This window comes from Vidua macroura, chromosome 28 (genome assembly GCF_024509145.1).
Source record: "Vidua macroura isolate BioBank_ID:100142 chromosome 28, ASM2450914v1, whole genome shotgun sequence".
Lineage (NCBI taxonomy): Eukaryota > Metazoa > Chordata > Aves > Passeriformes > Viduidae > Vidua > Vidua macroura.
The window spans coordinates 363,993-383,239 of record NC_071598.1 but is presented as its reverse complement, the minus strand read 5'-3'; the positions used below and the strand labels follow the sequence as shown (position 1 = coordinate 383,239).

Genomic DNA, 19,247 nt, shown 5'->3' with positions numbered 1-19,247 from the left:
GGAGCGGGGCCCGGCGGCGGCGGCGGCGGCGGCAGCAGGTGAGTGACCGCCCGCACCCGCGGGGCCTCCGCGCCCCCTCCCGCCCCGCACGGGCCCGGCGCCGCCGCCCCGCGCCGCGAGGCCGGGGCGCCCGCAAAGGACCCGTCCCCCCTCGCACGCCGTTATCCCCGGGACCGCGGCCTCCCTGTGGCGGCGCGGCCGCGCCGCGGTGCCCCCCGTGCCGCCCCCGCGCGCCCCCGCCCCTCGCACACCGAGGACGAAGGTCGTCGGGAGGGCCGGGCCCCTGCCCTGCCGTGATCCGCCGCGCTCCCGGGGAACGGAGCTGAGATCGACCCTCGCCGCCGCCCCCGGTCTCGCCGCAGCCGCCCCGGCCTCTACGCTGCTCTGCCGACCGGGCGGACGGCGGTCAGTCGCTGCAGCCCCGAAACAGCGGTGCGGGCTGCGCTCTCTGTGCCCGCCGGGAGCCCGCCCGGCGGTGCCTCAGCCCCGGGGCGGGGCCCGGGCGGGCGGCTGCCGGCGCCGAGCCGCCGGGAGCCCGCGGCAGGGCTGCAGCGCACGTGGGCCCTGCCGCGGCGGAGCTCCCGGCGGAGCGGCTGCCGACCGGGGGGCCCGGCTGACCAGGTTACCGGCACGAGTCCTGGTTCCGATGGGTGGCAGCTGTGGCATAATGGGCAGCTGCACGTGTGGCTGACGAGCTGCCTCTCCCTGTACATCGGTCTGTGTAAATGCCTTTGAAGCACTAACACTCTACTTAACATTACTGGTACAGCAGTGTTTAACCAGCAGCTGGAACATACTGTACAGGGGAGCAGGAGGATCTTTACAGACTCTCCTTTGCCCTGTGTGCTTGTCAGGTACCTGTTAAATCCCATCCTCAGGTTGAGACTCCATAGTCTCCCCTAAGCAGACTCATTTTTTGTCATAAACCACCGTTGGCCCTGTGGGTGCGTGACCTTTGACTGGTCCCTGTGCCCCAGCAAGTTCTTCTTTGACTAATCATCAGCAGTAATTCTCCCCTTAGGCTAACTTCCTGTCCTGAACTGTTTGTAAATCTGCCCTTTGTCATTGGGGATGAGACCTACAGGAGCAGAGGAAGTGATGCCTACCCAGGAATCTGGGTACCTGGCTTCCTCAGTTCTCTCGGATGCCCCTGAAATGAGAGACATGATAAGGTCTTTGTCACGAGGAAGGGTTTTCTGTCACTCCTTTCCTGTACTTGAGACCTGATTGCAGCATCCTGTGCCGTAGGTGTGGTTCTGGATGAGTCTGCTCCATCTGAGGTGTGCATGGTATGAAAATACAGGATGAATGGCAGCAGGAGGTGATTCCCAGGTCTGTGACAGTGACAGGCAGTAGCTGGAGTATCTGTCTCAGTCATGCTGTCTCGGGAGCTGCTCTGAATGGTGTGACCTCAGCCCAAGTACTGCCTTCCAGGTTTCAGAGCCCACTGTCTCTGGCCTCCAGCCACGCTCTCTGTGTTGACATCTCTCCGATCTGCTGACTTCAGTTGCTCTCCTCCACCGCTGCTGGTGGCATGTGAGTGCCACATCTGCCAAGAAGCCGTTTGAAAGCTTTCCAGGAGCACAAGCTTCATTCGTGTCTGTAATGACCCTTCGGCGTGAGTGGATGCCAGGGGCCTCCGGAGCTGAACTCGTTCCAGGCGTCATGCGAGGACCCGTGCTGGTGCGCATGCCCTCGCGGGCAGAACAATAATAGCTCCACACACGGCCGGCTCCTGTGAGTGCCAACTCCCTCGATCTCCTCCAATGCAGGCTCAGGGATGGACTCCACCTTGTCCCTCTGAAGAGACTCTGCATGCTCTCAGCAGCCAGGAGGGGATTCTGCTGCCAGATTCTCCACAAGCTGCCCCGCAGCAGGACTTGCTCAGTGGCAGCCTGGGAGGGGATCCGTTCCTGCAGTCGTGCCGCGCCCACCACCTGCCCATGGACAAAGCAGTGTGTGTGCACCGTCTGCTCTGAGCTCTTTGGCCTGCATCATCTGAACTCAGCTGAGCTCCTGGCAGGCTCTTGGCTTGTTTTCCCAAGTGCTCTCTCTGATCCTGTTGCATTCCCTCTCTCAGAGCCCCAAAAGGATGTGAACTTTGGAATGGGGTCTCTGAGCACGCTGCAGACTCAGTGCATGTGTGAGACTTGCTGAGTAACAGGAGGACTGGTTCATTGCTGCGAGCAGCCCTTCTGTCTGGCTGCAGGGCACCAGCCTTGCCTGGGCCCTTCACCATGTTCCTCCTGCTCCCCTTTGACAGCCTAGTGGTTAATCTCTTGGGGATTTCCATAACTGTTCTCTTCACTCTGCTTCTGGTTTTCATCATCGTGCCAGCAATTTTTGGAGTCTCCTTTGGCATCCGCAAGGTTTACATGAAAACTTTATTAAAGATTTTTCAGGTAAGTCATGCTTTCAGAATGTTCTCTGTGTTTGCAGAGGTCTGTCCAAGCATGGAAGAGAGGCTTTTGCCTCAGATAGGGATTTTGGGTGACTAGAGTGGAAGATAGGGCTTTGGATGTCGTGCTGCTGCCAGTTGACTTCTTTGGCTCATCTCAGCCAAATGCCATTTATGAGACCTCTGTCTGTGGCCTGTTTTTTCCCTGTAATTAATCTAGTAAGTCTTCAAGTAAAGCAATAGTCGAGCAAGGCTCCGCGGTCAGCGGGAGTGCAGCAGGGTCTGAGGGGTAGCTTGGAGGGGTTCAGCACCCAGGCAAGGCAGGGTGCTGCTACAGTGGGGTCAGGTGTGATGGGGAGGGACCAGGCTGCAGCCAGCAGGTTGCTCCTCTCCAGGACACATTTGGAGGAAGCAAGAGCAGAGGAGGTAAGGCAGGACTTTTGTGCTGCAAGCTCTGAGTGGTCTGTGGCCAGAACCCAGAGCTCTCAACATGCTTCTGTCCTGGAGTGTCACCTACTGAGCCATGTCTGGACCTGCTGCCTTGGAGGACAACCAGCAGCCCTTGCCGACCCTCTTGGCACAGAGAGGCCAAGTGGAATTTTCCAGCTTGTTGTCATGCTGTTCCCTTGCCTGCCTTTGGTGGACTAATTTTATGGCTGTCTCTGAGCCAACACCTCTTGAAGCAAGTTCCTGCCCAGACCAGAATTTTTTATCTACTAGGAGTAGCAGGTAAAGCCTATACCACCCTATCCTGGTAGCCCAGGTGAAAGGCAAAGTGTTTGCTAGTGTCTTTACCATGGAGTTCATGCTGCTAAAGGATGTATAGTATAGCTGCTGCTGTTGGAACAGGGCTGATTGTCCCCAGAGTATCCCTGGGGATACTGGCTGGCTTGGGAAGACAGCCCTGGAGCTCACCATGTTCAGCTCTTTAAACTCTTGAGTCCTCCCAAAAGCCTGAGGTATAAATGAGAAGACCCTGGGCTTTGTGAGGGGCTTCATTAACACAGATATTGGAAGACCTGACTACAAATTTACTGACTGAAGTCGGTAGAAAAAAAGTTTTAAATTGAACTTTTCACAATGTTTTCTTTTTTTTTCCTCTCTTTCTTCAATTCAGGAACATTTACTCTCAACACCTATACTGGTGCTTGAAACTATTTTTCTGAAAATACTGGGAAGTCTATTCCAGCTTTTATTAAAGGATCTTAGTGGCAGGATAGAGGAGCACTCATGCACAACTGGTCACTGATTTGGTGCAAAATTCACTCATTAAGTTTGACCATTCAGAATCGTATTTTGGAGGGCTATTATTTACTCAAAATACTTTTCCCAGCACTCAAGGCCAGCGGTGGGAACCCAGAGGGGCAGCACGTGGGAGTGTGGCAGGGTCTGGAAGCCTGTGGGACACAGCCCGAGCTGCAAGGCCTGGCTGGCAGCGGCACACCTGTGTTGGGGGGGAGGGAGGGCACCTGCCTGCTGCCTCCCGGGTGGGAGGCTGGGTTTGCTGCTGCCACAGTCAGGGTGGAGATGTGCTGGGCTTGCAAGCACTGCCTTCTCCATAGGCTGCTTTGCTCCTGCGAGGTCAGAGCTCCTCTCCTGACTTCTGGGATGGCAGCATCTAGGCAATCTTCTGCAATGCTGGAGTTCTGGCTGCTGGCAGAGGCAGCTGCAAGGTGAGCGGGACGCTCCGTATGCAATTACCATTCTCTCATTGCTGCCTCCTGATCTGCTGCTGGTATGGGCTGAGATTGGGATGCCAGAGTTGGCAGCAGCTTCCCCTCTTCACAGATAAGCATGTTGTACACAGGTCCTCCTCCTTCAGAAGCTTGTCCTTCCAGACCTATATGAATTACAGGCTGTGAAGGTTATTTGGAGGGCAGGCAGGAAAACTGCACAGAAATACAGCCTGCAGTTTGTGCTGGTGCCCTTGAAAATTAGCTGATAGAACAAGTAGTCCTGGCACAGGAGTTGGCAACCAGCTGTCTGAGGGTGCTTGCTGCTGCTGTTTTGGGCAGATTGCTGAGCTGAGAAGCAGCAGCAGCCATCAGCTGAATCAGAGGGGAAAGGATCCCATCCCATCATCAGCCTGATGTGTCAGCAGCAACCTGACAACACAGTCTCTGCTTTGAATTTGGAAGGAACAAGGGTTGAAAAGTAGCCCTGGTCCCCTGACCAGCTTCCTACACTGTGGTGCAGTCACCCCAGCAGGTTGCACAGCTCAGCCAGAAGCTGTGCAGTGGCAACCACATGCAAGGTGCAGCAGAGCTGAGAGGTCACAGAAACTGCAGAAAACCTTGCTGTGCCATCTCACCACTGAGCTCTCTTCTTCCCTCTGGCACTCCCTGTTTCTCAGGCCAGTCTCTTCTTCCACCTCAGTTCAGTTGGGTTCATCACTCACTCTTTCAGTTCTGTATGGAAGCCTCCTACTTTAGCCCCATCTTCTCCCCTGCATTATGGTCCCTCCTGGAAGTCAGCTCTAAAATGGGCAGCAGTGTGGAGCTTTAGGCCTTGCCAATCTTGGTTGTCCTGTCTGTCTTGCAGTGGGCAACACTGAGAATAGAGCGTGGTGCCAAGGAGAAGAACCATCCGTTGTACAAGCCCTATGTCAATGGTGAGATCCTGCCCTGCATGGGTATATGGAGTTCAAAATTCTTTTGGGGAGGTGGGGTAAATGTGGTGTCTCTGAGCAGCTGCGGTCTGCTGGGAAGTTTTTTCCATGTAGGAGGGAGTTCTAGAGAGCTCTGTTTAATGAGGGAGTGCAGGGAAGCACCCTGGGAGTGCTTAATTTCTAGATAGTGGGGAGGTTTATGCTTGTCTGGACTGGAGAAAGGAAGGGGACCTGAGGAGGGCGGGTGAGGAAGGGCCTTGGCTTTTGTCTCTCTTTGAGTGGGCAAGTGACAGTTTGCTCAGAGCTGCCTATGGTGTGTTGCAGGTATCATTGCAAAGGACCCAACGTCACTGGAGGAGGAGATCAAGGAGATCCGCCGGAGTGGCAGTGGCAAAGCCCTGGACGCCCCTGAGTTTGAGCTCTCAGATATCTTCTACTTCTGCCGCAAAGGCATCGAGACCATCATGGATGATGAGGTGACCAAGAGATTCTCAGCTGAAGAGCTGGAGTCCTGGAACCTGCTCAGCAGGACCAACTACAACTTCCAGTATATCAGCCTGCGCCTCACGGTGCTCTGGGGACTTGGTGTGCTCATCCGCTACTGCTTCCTTCTGCCCCTCAGGTGAGTCCTGCTGCCGGGACCTGCCTGCCAACAAGGTGCTGCTGGCCTGGCTTTGCTAGCATGTAGTTTCCCTCTTTCTGCAGGATAGCCCTGGCATTTACTGGCATCAGCTTGTTGGTGACTGGTACCACAGTGGTGGGATATTTGCCAAATGGAAGGTGAGTTCATCTTTGAGGGAGAAGCATATGGGGAGCACTCCATGCAGTTTGAGACCTTATAATCCTGAAATTTCCCTACAAAGCTTTCTGTTCTACCACCTGCAGACACAGCAGGTGGTCCTGGCAGCTGTGATCTCTCAGGAATGGACACCCTGTAATTTTCAACAAAGGGCCTAGATGCGAGCACTAAGCCAGTGGCAGAGTGCTCAGCCCTGGCCTCTGAAAGGAATAATAACAGAAAAGAGCAAAGGCCAAAATTTTATTCTCATGAGTTAAGAATCAGTGATCATAAGCTGACAGCAAAGCTCAGGACATGCTGTGTTTCTGTAGGAGAGATGGATTTCACAGCCTGGGGCAGCTGGGCTGAGTGGCACTGTTACAGGGGATATTGTAGGACTGGGGAGTGATGGTCTCTGTCTGGGCTGCAGGTGTAAGGACTTCCTGAGCAAACACGTGCACCTGATGTGTTACCGGATCTGCGTGCGTGCCCTCACAGCCATCATCACCTACCACGACCGGTAAGGCCTGTCTGCTCCAGACTGTCCCTGCCCGGGAGGTGCTCCGTGCCGGGCACGGCGTAGATCTCGTGCTTCCTTCCTCTTTCTTCACCTCTACCTTTGTTTTGCCTAGAGAAAACAGACCCCGAAATGGAGGCATCTGTGTGGCCAATCACACCTCCCCCATTGATGTGATCATCCTGGCCAGTGATGGCTACTATGCCATGGTAATGTACCAGCTCTGCCTGCATGGAGGGAGCAGCAAAGCTTGTTATGGGGCAGGAAGCAGGCAGCAAGAGTCCTTTGAGCATGTACAACTACTTGACCCTGCATGGCACACTGGGGCACTGTCAGACTCTGTTGTCTGTGGTGTGCAAGCTCTGCCTGGAACTCCAAGCACCAGGGGTCTGTGGGCGCAGCTTTGCAAGAAGAGCTCTAGGCTTTGCTGTTGCTGGAAGAGCAAAACGCTTCCCCAGCTGGACCTCCTGCCATGGGGAAAGCACTTGGGGTTTGCTGTATCTGTCTTTCAAATCAGAGCCTGGGACTTTTCCTCTTAGCCTTTCCAGGGTAGGGGCAGGAAGATGAACCTCAGTTTGGCTGTGAAATGGGCGCAACCTTGACTTTCATGTGTGCCCAGGTCTTGTAACTTGTGTCTTCTTGCCCTGTTCAGGTGGGTCAGATCCATGGAGGGCTCATGGGTGTGATACAGAGAGCCATGGTGAAAGCTTGTCCCCATGTCTGGTTCGAACGTTCTGAGGTCAAAGATCGTCACCTCGTCGCCAGAAGGTGTGACACTCGCTGGCTGCAGGGGTGGGTCTGAAGGCTGGGGGAGGTAGAGGGCTGTTCACCTCCCTTGGATGAGGATACTGCATGGCCTCATAAGTGCTGGGAGACTGTGCCCCTGTTGTTGGCACCCTGATAGTCCCTGGTGACTGCAGGGTACGGATTATACGCTGTGTGGATTGCTACTGAAAGCATCTGTCCCTTCTGCTAATTTTTGACATTCTTCTGTTTAGGCTCACAGAACATGTCCAGGACAAAAGCAAACTGCCCATTCTTATTTTTCCAGAAGGTGAGTGCAACAAGGCCAGGGAAACACCAGGTGGAGAAGGCACCTTGAGATAGCACCACATCTCTGTTCCTTTCCTTCTTACATAGGCAAGGGCTTGAGACCCTCCACTGAGACAAAAGGGACATTGTGTCTTTAGAGCTGAGTGAGCCCAGAATGCAGGAGTCACACATGATGTCCCAGTGACCCATTCTGTGCACACAGAGAGCAGGGCTTGGATGGAGAGTTAGGGGAGAGTTGCTGGGTTCCTGTTGCCCTGCCCTTAAGCCTGTAGCTTAGACTTCTGAACTGACTTGCAGAGGAAAGTTAAGATTGTGCTTGCCTCTTACAGGAACATGCATCAACAACACATCTGTGATGATGTTCAAAAAGGGGAGCTTCGAAATTGGAGCTACAGTTTACCCTGTAGCCATCAAGGTATGACAAGGCAACGTTCATAGGGTACAAGTGTGTCTGTCCCTCTGTATCTCTGTCTTGGCAGCCCAGTCCAGCCTGGTCTGAGGGCACAGGAAAGCTGAGGTCACTCCATGTAGTGCTCTGGGAGAGCTGACCTTTAGCTCAGTTTGGGGTGGAAGTTGGAGCCTCAGAGAGGGTGCAGCCCCTGCCTGACTTCCATGAACTCTCCTGCCTTTGTAGTATGACCCACAGTTTGGAGATGCCTTTTGGAACAGCAGCAAATACGGCATGGTGACCTACCTCCTCAGGATGATGACCAGCTGGGCCATCGTGTGCAGTGTCTGGTACTTGCCCCCAATGACCAGGCAGGTAAGGTGAACCCAGCCTCTCTGATCGCTTTCCTTTTTGGCCCTTTGCTCCTGCTGAACAGTCCTACTTTGCCACAGCCTGAAGAGGACGCAGTGCAGTTTGCCAATCGAGTGAAGTCAGCCATTGCCAGGCAGGGGGGCCTTGTGGATCTGCTCTGGTGAGTCCAAGCAGGCTTTTCTCTTCCTGGTGCCAGAGTTCCTTGTTCTGGGTCCTGGGATGTGCTCATGGGCTGTAGAGCTCCATTTGTTTCTTGCTTAGGGTAGAGCAGGCCTCTGGAAGAATGTCCTTCTGTAGCAGGGACCAAAGTCTATCCTTCTTCTGTATGCTGGGCATCAGAGCTTCATTCTGTGATTGTAGCTTGCATTGGGATGCCCTGGGTTTGACTTGTTTCTACTCAGCAAGGTGTGTTCAGCTTGGGAACTTGCTTTCCTAGGCACTGAGGTCTCAGAGCCCAGGAGGCAGGCAGGCAGTCTCCTGTAGCTACTAGAGTAACTCATGTTTCTGGCAGAGTTGCTATTTTGAGCACAGTGCAGAGCCATGGGGCAGCTCCTGGCAGAACCAGGTAAGAAAGTGATGCCCTTTGGGGACAGGTGGTCTTCAGTGTGCCCTGGCAGCAGTGGCAGACCTACCACCAGTGGTACTGGGACAGCTGTCAGCACCCACTGGAATTCTGACTTGCCCTGAACAGTCCCAGACGAAGGTGGTGCCTGCCTGCAGCCTCTCTGATATGACTCTCTCCCCAGGGATGGAGGACTGAAAAGGGAGAAGGTGAAAGATGCGTTCAAGGAGGAGCAACAGAAACTCTACAGCAAAATGATTGTAGGCAGCCATGAAGACCGGAGCCGCTCCTGAGTGCTGCCTCCAGCACTGCCACCGGGGCTCCAGCACCAACCAGGGCTTGTCTGGAGCAACTCTGAATCTTTGGACTTGGGCTACTCCAGAGCTGCTTGGACTCGCTTTTTCATCCTCTGGCTGTTTTGCGGAGTCACTGTTGCTGCCTGGAGTCTTTAGGCCTTTGGCAGCTCATGGCAAAGATGCCTTCTTGTTACTGTTACAGTGAAGCCCCTTGCAGGGGCAGTATTAAATGAAACTCTTACGGTGTCATGTGCTTCCATCTGGTGTGTCCAGCCCCAGGGAAGGACTGGTGTGATGTGCATGTGTGTCAGTCACAAGTCTCCCACAACACAAAAGCTGGTGAGCTGTGCTGAAATTGGCTGCCTTGACAACCAAGGGAATCCTCATGAGCCTGTCCCCCTCATGTATGAGGCATAAACCCCTTAGGAGCAGAATGTGGTCTCTCAGGCCATTTTCAGATCCACTTCCAGGAGAAATCTCTTTTTTTGCCACCTTCCTGTCAGCTTGACCAGACTGTTGCTTCTACAGTGTCTGAGTAGCAGCCTCTTCACTGCTCCTGATGCAGTAAGGATCATACTCCTTGGAAATGTCCCTCTGTCCCCTGGGGCTGTGGGGTGCCAGGTGTCAGTGGAGTGGCAGGTGGGGCTCCTGAGGAATCTGTACGTGCTATGGTGGGAGCCTGGAGTGTGTAGGAGAGCCCAAGACTTCGTGGCTGGGGCAGCAAATCCCTTTTCAAATGTCTTCTGAGGGCAACAGTGGCATCTGACCTTGTCATGCACACACATGGAGAGTATCAACTTGTTGCAAGAAAACTGAAATCTTGTGCTGGAGGTGGTGCCCCTTTCTCCTCTGCAAGTAAAATATTTGGTAAAACAACTTGAATTTGGGCATTTTTCCCATTTTCCCTACATTCCTACAAACTTGAGCACTTACATTGGGTTCTCTGCTCTTACAAGCAAGAGCTGTTTCACTGCTACCTGCAGAAGCCTGCTTGCATTTTCTAGTGCTCTGGAGAAGGCAGTTATCTAAGTGCCTCCTTTGTACCTTGAGTGTTGTTTGTTGGGAAGGGCATCTTCTAGGCCAGGTGAGGACAGCTGCTCTGTGTAAATGGCCTTAAATCTGAATTTTCCTGCTCTTCTTTATTTACCTGATGGAACTTTGCTGCTCTGGCTGCAAGCTCAGGGGCCATTTGGATGAAGACCCCTGCACCGTTCTGTGGTCTGGGGAGCCCTGGAGGGAGCCACAGTGAGTCACTGTTGCCGAGGCAGTGCCGTGCTCGCTGCGTGCTGTGGGTGGCCCTTCCCCGTGTGCTGAGCTGCAGCTGGGGACACGGACATCGCTGCCTGCTGATCCCTGCTGCCCAGGCAGGGTCTCCAGGCTCTCCTTCTCTTCTCCCTGTTCAGCAGCCGCTCCTGAGTCCTATCAAGGGCTGTGTCCCCAGAGCTCTCCTCTCTGGGGGTGGGACGGACATTTCCTTCAGGCACTGCTGAAGGCCACAAGCCTCCTCCACCCCCTTGCCATGTCCTCAGGAACTTGGATCCAGCTGCAGGTGCCCACAAGTCTCCTGCCTGCAGCTGGGTCCCCTGTCCCTGATGCCGTGGTGATCTGTAGAACCTTCCTCAGCTTTGCAGGATGTCCAGCCACCCTGCTCTGCTTGGGGACCATCCCCAGCAGCATTCAGGACGGTCCACAGCAGGCAAGGAGCTGGCTGGACAGGTTAGGAGGCACACATCCATCTTTCCTTGGCTCTCCCACCCCATGCCCCCAGTCAATATGTCTCTCTCCGATGAGAAAGTTAATAAATTTAGCTCTAGATTAAAAGTATCGATCATTTCATTTGTAAGCGATAAATAACTGGGGGGGAGCTCTGGGTGGCCCACGGGGTAGGGGCTGCTGGCTCCGGCTGCAGCAGCCGTGCACCCCACTGGGGCCAGGAGCCCTCATATGCATTCTGCCCGGATGCTGGCATTGATTTGCTATTAGTCTCCACGCACCACCCAGTAGCACATCATTCCCGGAGCTGCTATTAATGGCCTTTTGATAAATAATCACTTGTAAGTCAATAAATTTTTATTAAACAGTGTGGCGCTTTGATTTATGAAAATCCGACGGGGTTTGTCTGGGAGAAAAGGGATGCAGAATTGAAGTGGAGCTGCCATCCATCTGCCTGCCAGGCTGGCCTGCCTTGCTGCACCCCCGGCGCAGCTGGCTCTGCCCACACAGCCTGAGGCTGCCTGGTACCAGGCACAGGGTGGGCAGAGCCAGTGCTCACTGCTGAGTGCTCCTGTCCAGACCCCAGCACTGATGGGCCACCACTCTGCTGCAGCAGCAAGTGGTCAGTGGGAAAGTGGGAGCCATGGTGGGCAGCACAGGGAGGAGAGGGGTCAGTCCTGGCTACTGGGCTGTGGCCCTGCATGGATCAGCACTGTTTGGGGTCCTGTCTCAATGTGGGGATGCACAGGGCAGCCAGGCTGCAGCAGCCATTTGTCACTCTCCCTGCCTACAGCAGGCCCTTTGCCACCTGCTTTATTTGTCTCCCAGCCCTGACGTGGCATCAGACAGGTGTTAAACTACTTAATCACTTTAAAATTGTTTTAATTTTCTGTTTTGTATTGATCTCCACAGCACCAATTAATCAGCTCACTGGACCAGGCAGTTAGTACATTAAAAATTGTCAGCCAAGCTGGGCAGCCTAGAAAATGTTAAAAAAATATCCCACCAGCAGCCTCTCACTTCTCCCAGCATGTGGAACCTGCTCCTGCTGAGCGCTGGCTCTGTCCAAAGACAGTGATGTGTCTCTCTCCGCCCTGCCACCAGCCCCGTGCACCATGCTCCCACGGGACCTGCCATCCCTCGTCCTTGCAAAGGGTCCATCAGCTCTGTCCAGGCCCAGCATCTGTCCCATGGAGGCAGCGGGGGCTGCATGGCTGGAGGGGGAGCATTACAAGCCCCATGCTCACGGCAGGGGCTGGACAGGGGCCTATGCAGGGACTGTAGTCCTCTAAGCTCTGGAAAAGTGGCACCGAGCAGTCAGGTTTCCTTGCAAAGTGCCCACAGCCCAGTTAGAGATTGAAGAGGGCTTTAAGCCAAGTCTGGGCCTTGGCAGGTTGTACAGCGATAATCTGCAGCCCCACACAAGGCTGGTGCTCAGAGCCACTGAAAGGTCCCAGTGGTTCAGGAGCTTCAGCTGTCCCAAGCAGGGACTCGGCCACCAGCCCGCGGCAGGTACTGCCTGCAGCTGCAGGGACGGGCATCCCTTCACCAGCCCCATTCCTACCCCTCCCGTGCCTGTGCCATGCTGCTAATCAGTGCCTGATGGGCCGGCAGCACCTTATCTGCTATCGATTCCTTCCAAGACACAGCCCACATGTTTGCTCACACCTGGCTGGCACTTAGTTGGCTCTTGGCTGAACAACTGCCAAGCTTGTCCAGCCTTCAGCGCTGTGTCTGTGCCAGCTGGAGCTCCTTTGGCGTCCTAAGCAGGTAAGGACAGCTGGCCCTGTGCAGCACCCGCAGCTGGCATGCCACTGGTGAGCCACAGGGAGCCAGAACAGGGGGTGTGCAGACCCATGTGCACACATACGTCTGTTTGTGCAGCCCCCACTGCACGGGGGTGCAGCACAGAGCCGGGGGGGGGACCCAACAGGTTGGCAGGCAAACACGCTGGGGCTATTGATGCCACATCAATCCTGCTGCCCCGACAGGTGAATGGGCTCTCACTCACACTGTTAAGATAAATGATATTTATTTGCTGCTAAGAGCTTCCAATAAGAGGCCCCAGTGAGTGACTTTTGAACCAGCAGCTCTTGCTGCTGCTACACACCCAAACCAGAGAAAACCCTGGGAAAATCTCCAGGGCTTCCCTGCTTCTGTGGGCACATCCTGTCCCACATGCAGCACCCTTCCCCTGCCTGGCATGCAGACCCTGCCCCGTACATCCTATCCCCAACCCTTCTCTAGCCCAGCCTCACACGGCCACCCTGGACCACATGCCCACAAAACAAGTGCTGGGACTTGACTGGGACCTTTATTTCATCAATGCCGACAACACGGCTGCACCTGACACTACCACGTGTGCTGCTCCCAGCCCTGTGAGCCATGCTCCCCATCCAGCTGTCGGCCACCCCATCCCAAGAGCCAGGCACCCGCTGGCGAGGGGAGTCACCCCCGGCAGGGTGCGGTGGCTGGGCCAGCCGCCCCGGCGCAGAGGGGCAGGCCGTGCTGCGCTCAGCCGCTGTGCGTGCCCAAGCCCAGCATTGAGAAGGCCGCACGGTGCTTCCTCAGCAGCAGCCGGATCTTCTCGTCATCTGAGTCTGGGTCCAGGGGCTTGTTGTACTCATCGTCCTCGGTCTCAGAGGCCGCCCGCTCTCCGCCAGAGCCCCCCGCCCGCTGCGAGGATGAGGAGGGCTCCAGGGCACTCTTCTTCCTCCATTTGGTCCGTCGGTTCTGGAACCAGACCTGTTGCCCCATGGGCCCAGCTCAGTTAGCAGCCAACACGCTGCGCACCCCGTGCCACACAGGAACCAATACTCACCTTCACCTGGGACTCAGTCATGCCAAGAGAATAGGCCAGCCGTGCTCTTTCCGGACCCGCCAGGTACTTGGTCTGCTCAAACGTCTTCTCCAGAGCAAAGATCTGGTGTCCTGTGAAGGTTGGGCGCGTGTGCTTCTTCTTGTGGATGCTGTCAGCCAAGTGAGCAGGGGCTACAGGAGAGAAAGAGAGAAGTGGGTGAGCTCTTGGCAGCCCACGACTCTGGACAGCTCCCCCTTTGTCCACACTCACCAGCCCTCGGCAACCAAAGAGTCCCTTCACACCTGCTCCTCTCCAAATTAAAACTGTATTCCTGCTTCATGCTTCAGCCCCACCCCAGGAGGGCTGAGCTGGCCACCGTGGAGGTCCCACAGAGCGAGAGCCGGGATAGGCACCTCCTGATCAAGGACAGTGCTAAGTGGTTGTGCTGAGAGGGTAAGGGTCGCTATCGACAGTGCTTGACCCCAGAGCCATGCAGCACTGGCAGCACTGTGCCCCCATGTCCCACACCTTGTAGGATGCATGACAGAAGACAGGCATAGCTGGTCATTGGCTCGTAGCTGTGTCAGGAGCAGATGGCCAAACTGCCTAACCCATCTGCTCCAAAATCATCACCTGCAAAGGGGTGAAGGGAACCAGAGCTGCAGGTTCTGAACAGCTGCACACAGCCTCCTGGGGCTTCCCATGGGACAGTGGATGCTCCCATCCCACCTACCCTCTGGGACAGCGGCAACATGCTCTGCAATTCCCCTGACAGCTCACCACCAGGAAGGCAGTGCTGCCAGCCTGGGGCTCCGGGGCTGGCTGTCCTCCCTGTCTCTGCCATGAACTAACCAGGCAATGACCCCCAGTGAGGCTGCTTGAGAGACAGGGAGATCTTGTGAATCAGAGGGCTCTGCCTGTCCTTGCCAGCTGTGGCTGCCTGGGGGCAAAGAATTAGCATTTGTCATTAGAGCTGCCCCTGCCCTTGAGCCAGAAAGTTCTGTGACCGTTTGAGGTCCAGCAGCTCCGGCACCGGGGTCCTTCCGACTGTCCCGGGCGAGCCTGCTGGCCCACCAGCTGTGCCTCGTGCAGGGCAAAAAGACACAGCCTGCCCCATGCCCTTGCCCTGGTGCCGATGGGCCAGGACTCCGCAAGGTGCCCGTCACCTGCGGCACCCAACCAGCCGCCCAGCACCCAGCCGCTCCGAGCCCGGTACTTACGGCCGCCGCACTGCCGGCCGCCCCGCCACTCCGGGGCCGCCTCCGCCCAGCAGCTCCGTCCCCGCGGCAGGTACTCGCCACCAGCCTTGGGGAGGGCGCCCACCTGGGGCCCGTAATAGACGCCCGGGGAGCTCAGTCCGTTAAATCCGCCCGCGTGGGGGTAGCCAGGGAGGAGACTGCTGTTCGGTGTCGCCGCGGGCCGGCCAAGGATGTCGGAGATGCCGTGGGGGGTGCCAGCAGCCAGCTGGGCACCCAGTCCGGGGGGTCCCAGCTTGTAGAAGGAGCTCTGCACTGAATACTGGCAAACGGGCGCCTTGGCCTCGGGGAAGGGGCCCAGCGAGGGGCCGTTGAGCAGAAAGGTGCCTGGCAGGTTGGCATCCATGGCTCTAGCACCCAGGCGGCCCTCAGAGCCCTGAACCCCGGAGGTGCGATGGCCGGCCCATTACCGCCGGCCTGAGGGCCACAGAGCCCCAGAGTCCGCCCTGGCCCGTGGGCGCCCGTCCGGCACCGGGATGGCGGCGGGGGCCGGGCCGCGGGCAGCCCGGGGAGCGCCCGGTGACCCCGCGGTGCCGCCGGCCCCGGACCCTCAACTTGGGCTGGGGCCGCGCCAACACTTCTCTGATAAAGACGAGGGCCATTAGAATAGCGCGCAGCCATTGGCCGGGCGGCTGCGGGCGGCGCGCCTATTGGCCAGGCCTCGGCGGCCGCGGCCGCCATTGGCTGCGCCTCAGCGGCAGCGCGCGATTGGTCCGGCCCAGACAAATTGCGCTTTGAACGGCGGCGGCGGCGGCGGCGGGAGCGGCACGGACGGGACGGGACGGGACAGGACAGGACAGGACACGACACGACACGACACGACACGACACGACACGACACGACACGACACGACACGACACGGGTCGGGACGGGTCGGGATGGACGGGATACAGGGCCGGAGCGCGGGGCGGCGCGGACGCTGGACAGCGCCGGTCGGGCCGGTGCTCTCGGGTGGGGACTCGGTAGCGCCGCCGCCCCCGGGACAGCCCCCGCAGTGGTGGAGGTAGCAGTGGCACCCCTGTCGCCCAGCCCGGGAGAGGCCGCCGCAGCCCCTCGGGGGTGCGCACGCTCCGGGAGCGGCAGAGCACACGGCCGCCCCCGCCCTCCCGGCAAGAGGGGACTCGGCCCCGGCGCCTCCGTCTTCCCCGTCTTTGGGAAAGCAGAGACGAGACACTGTTTGTGTTGATTTATTTATTAATTCATAGTCTGATAGCTGGTGTACAGGGAAATGATCTATACATCAGGGCCTAAGACAGGGAGATCCAAAAGGCTTGTTTCCATAACAATTAAAAAAAGAAAATAAAAGTAATTTTTAAAACTTCTAAAAAGCTTCTAGTGTGCAGACTGCAGCATTCTCTAGGCTCAATGTTGGGTGCAGCCTCCTCCTACCAGCCCTACAAGCAATCTGAGCGCGAAGCAATGTCACTGCAGGTGCCTGGCACGGTGGCAGCACAGCACATTCCCTACGGCATACACAAGGCCAAAGCACTGGACCCACACACAACTCTAGGGTGATGCTACGGAGTCAGCTGTTGCAGTGGGTCTAGGGAGGTTATTGTACGCAGCAAGGGTGATGGATGGAGAGTCTGTGCCTATATGGCTCAACTTCGGGGTGGGGAGGGGACTGCTTTGCTCTCCGAGGCTAAGCTGGGTCAGTCGCTTCGCTGCAGCGAGGCTCCTCCTTGGCCGCAGGGCAGCCAGGGGCTCTCCCAGCAGATGTGCAGCCACTGAAAGGCAGGGCTGCCCTGCCAAGGCCACCATCACATAGCCTGAAGCTGGAGGGGCGCTTGTTCTGCACCTGGCCACAGAGAACAAACTCAGACTCTGCAAAGCAGGTCTGTGGCCACTTCCAGGAGAAAGAGCAGGGGGTCCCCACATCACTGTGCTACAAAGGCCAGGTCCCCACATCAGACAGGGTCAGTGACCTGGGACCAAGTGCCACTACCTTCTCCCTGCGCTCCTGGGGTCAAGTATTACACCAGGTTCAATGTCCTGCCCAACTGTGAGCTGCCTGGGCAGCTCTGCCCAGCACGGCTCTCCTGCTAGAGCAGCCAGGCTGAGGCTGCCCCAGCCCCCAGGGCTCAGGCTGTTGCCACAGCAGATTCCACGTAGAGGAAATGCAGCCACCTGGGCAGCAGCTCCCATGTCTCTGGGTTTGGTCCCGGGAGAGTCAGTATCCAGGGATATTAACCCCCCTTGCAGGGAGGCCAGGGTCCCTGCAAAGCCCTTGCCTGGGGTGCGTATTGCACAGCTGCTGGCTATTGCTAGCTCCTGGCTCATCTCCTGAGCAGATATTGTGCTGAGTAGAGCTAGGCACAACCCCATGTGTGGCACAAGCACCTCCTGCTCTCTCTCACTGCACATCCTCCCTGGGCCCCAAGCACCTCAACGCAGGCCTACAGCTTCAACCCAGCTGGAGCCAACACAAACTGGGGTTGGACCATGGGACTGCACTTCTAGCCCCCCCCCCTCTTCAGGCCAGGAAGGGGCCAGGCTCAGGCAGAGGGCACAGGACAGGGGCAGGCTGCTGCCCTCTCACTCCTATAGCCTTCCTGCTCCATTCACCAGAGCTGCTCACATATTCCAAAGGCTTTGCCCATCCTGCAGCCTGAAGAGGTATATGAGAGCAGAGCTGTCAGTGCTTTGTACATACTGCTGGAGTGTCCCTAGGGGTTTGCATAGTATTTATTGGTTCATATACACAAGGCTGATTGCTGTACAGTTTACACTTTCAACATAAGCAACGAGCTCAGTGCTCAGCCCAGAGCTCTGCCCTGATGGGAGACTTTGCACGTGCTGGGGAGAGGAAGGGCAGCCCTGCACCAGTCCCTCTGCCCTGCAGCTGTGCTCCCTGCAGCCTCCCCTTGCACCCTCTGGCCACTGCTGCCCTCCCCAAAACCTAACACTCACAGGGAGGGATGAGAAGCAAGTCCAGCAGAGGCAGCACAGGCATTTGCGGGGGGTGGGGGGGCAAGCACCTCTCCTTCCATGGTGAGCAGTGCCATGCTGTCCCAGCTTTCCTCCTGCAGCTGGAGCACAGATGTGGGGATGCATCTACACACGCAATCACACGGAGGTGGAATCTCTTTCCCTCTCGTTTTCTTCTACTCCAACTCTTGCCTCCCAAAGGAGCTGAGAGCATGCCCCTGGTGTGTAGTGCTGTCTCTGGGCTCCTGGCAGCAGCGGGGCAAGGATGGAGGCCCCTCATCTGTTTTAAGTACTGTAGCTCATGCGTCTTGCAGTCAGTCAGTCATGCGGATAGGACGGTAAGTATATCTCATACAGAAATCATGCCATTAGCCTATAGGAACATGTACAGCCAGCCCTGCTCCCCTCCACTCTCTGCTCTCCTCTCCTCTCCTCTCTTCTCAGGTATGTGTCAGAACGTGTGTGAAGTTCAGTGTTTTGGTGTTGAGGTGTGATCCTGGAGAGACACAGAGAGACACAGAAATGGGGTTACCAGGCATTCATGGTGGCACATCCAGGATAAATGGTGGGGGCAGCCAGGTATATGGCTGGGAAGTCCCTTCTGTACACTGTGCTTGTCCCACATGCACCCATGCTACCAGCAACCATAAAACAAGTTTTGGGGGGTGTCAGAGCACCACTAAATGGCAGGCCTGGAACTAGGAGCAATGACACCGATGGTACTGATGGTGCTGCCCCATCTGCACAGAGCAGCAAGCAGTGGCTGAGCTGCACCAACTGCACCGTGGCACCGGGAAGGAGCTGGGAGGGCTGCTTGAGGATCGAGGCCAGCCTTGAGCCCCCCACCTCAGCTAGAATGACTGACTGCACCCCACTCTCCCGGCAGTGAGGAAGACCTTTCCCAGTGCACACCCAGAGCCACTTTCACACAATGGAAAACTGCAAAAGCAAAGCAACAGGAGCGGTGCCCCAGAGAGAGGCAGAGCCAGGGACTGTCTGGGGAGTGGGGCAACCAGAGGAGGACTGAGTCTGCATGAACACGTGCCCGCAAGCATAAGCCTCTTGACTTTCATACACCCACAGAGAGATCACTAAGAGAGTGGAGAAGAAAAGGGAGAGGGAGGACAGAGCGAGTTATGCACATACAACAGAGGCCAGAGGACCAACTGCCCCTGCTTGGCCGCCTCCTAGCAGGAGGCAGTGCCGGGCAGCTGGGGAGCACACGTGCAACACCTTCCCCCAGTGCTGCACTGTCAGCCCAGCAGTGAGTGTGCAGAGAAAAATGATGCAGCTAGGCTCAAGAGTGCTGTGCCAAGCACCCTGCCTTCAACCTGGCCTAGTCCCACTCTACAGGGAAAACAGAGGGATCAGGGAATGCACAAGACTTAAGGGGTCATTCTGAGCTCAGTGAGGATCAATGGAAGAAAAGTCCTAGGTCAAAGGCGGGTGCCCTGTTATCAGTCCCTACAAGTGTTATGTTCCTGCACCTGCCACTCCTGCATCCCTACTGCCCAGACGTTCCCCAGCAGCACCCTGCCAAGGCCTGCCCCCATCCTGGCTTCAGCAGACCTCAGTGCT

General features: G+C 56.7%; 2 protein-coding genes across 12 annotated transcripts in view; one reads left to right on the top strand and one right to left on the bottom strand.

Moving 5' to 3' along the window:
* Positions 1–20: 20 nt before the first annotated feature.
* On the top strand, positions 21–10,796 carry GPAT4 (glycerol-3-phosphate acyltransferase 4). 3 transcript variants are annotated; one of them, XM_054000856.1, is made up of 13 exons: positions 21–38; positions 1,249–2,402; positions 4,940–5,009; positions 5,331–5,628; positions 5,712–5,786; positions 6,215–6,304; positions 6,417–6,510; positions 6,954–7,069; positions 7,300–7,355; positions 7,684–7,769; positions 7,989–8,117; positions 8,195–8,274; positions 8,861–10,796. In XM_054000856.1, the coding sequence occupies exons 2-13, from the start codon at positions 2,238–2,240 to the stop codon at positions 8,967–8,969; spliced, it is 1,368 nt and encodes a 455-aa protein (XP_053856831.1). In that variant the 5' UTR covers positions 21–38; positions 1,249–2,237; the 3' UTR covers positions 8,970–10,796. The 3 variants fall into 3 exon arrangements, with proteins under 3 accessions (XP_053856831.1, XP_053856832.1, XP_053856830.1); XM_054000857.1 differs by lacking the exon at positions 21–38 and adding an exon at positions 640–854; XM_054000855.1 differs by lacking the exon at positions 21–38 and having other exon boundaries at positions 640–2,402.
* Positions 10,797–13,343: 2,547 nt separating this feature from the next.
* The window catches only part of ANK1 (ankyrin 1), a 38,937-nt gene continuing 33,033 nt past the window's right edge, over positions 13,344–19,247 (bottom strand). For 5 of the 9 annotated variants that reach the window (XM_054000823.1, XM_054000820.1, XM_054000821.1 and 2 more), the window contains one exon: positions 13,507–13,676. In XM_054000823.1, the coding sequence (XP_053856798.1) occupies positions 13,524–13,676 (153 nt within the window). In that variant the 3' untranslated portion in view covers positions 13,507–13,523. Of the gene's footprint in view, positions 13,431–13,506; positions 13,677–17,805; positions 18,166–19,247 lie in introns of those variants that run through there. The other 4 variants (XM_054000824.1, XM_054000825.1, XM_054000829.1 and 1 more) reach the window with 2 other exon arrangements.

What these genes read in the sequence shown, in the direction of transcription:
- GPAT4 (XM_054000856.1), top strand. Translation starts at nt 2,238, where the DNA reads ATGTTCCTCCTGCTCCCCTTTGACAGCCTAGTGGTTAATCTCTTGGGG. An exon ending in GGATATTTGCCAAATGGAAG is followed by an intron (nt 5,787 to 6,214) that starts GTGAGTTCATCT and finishes TCTGGGCTGCAG; the next exon opens with GTGTAAGGACTTCCTGAGCA. An exon ending in CATTCTTATTTTTCCAGAAG is followed by an intron (nt 7,356 to 7,683) that starts GTGAGTGCAACA and finishes TGCCTCTTACAG; the next exon opens with GAACATGCATCAACAACACA.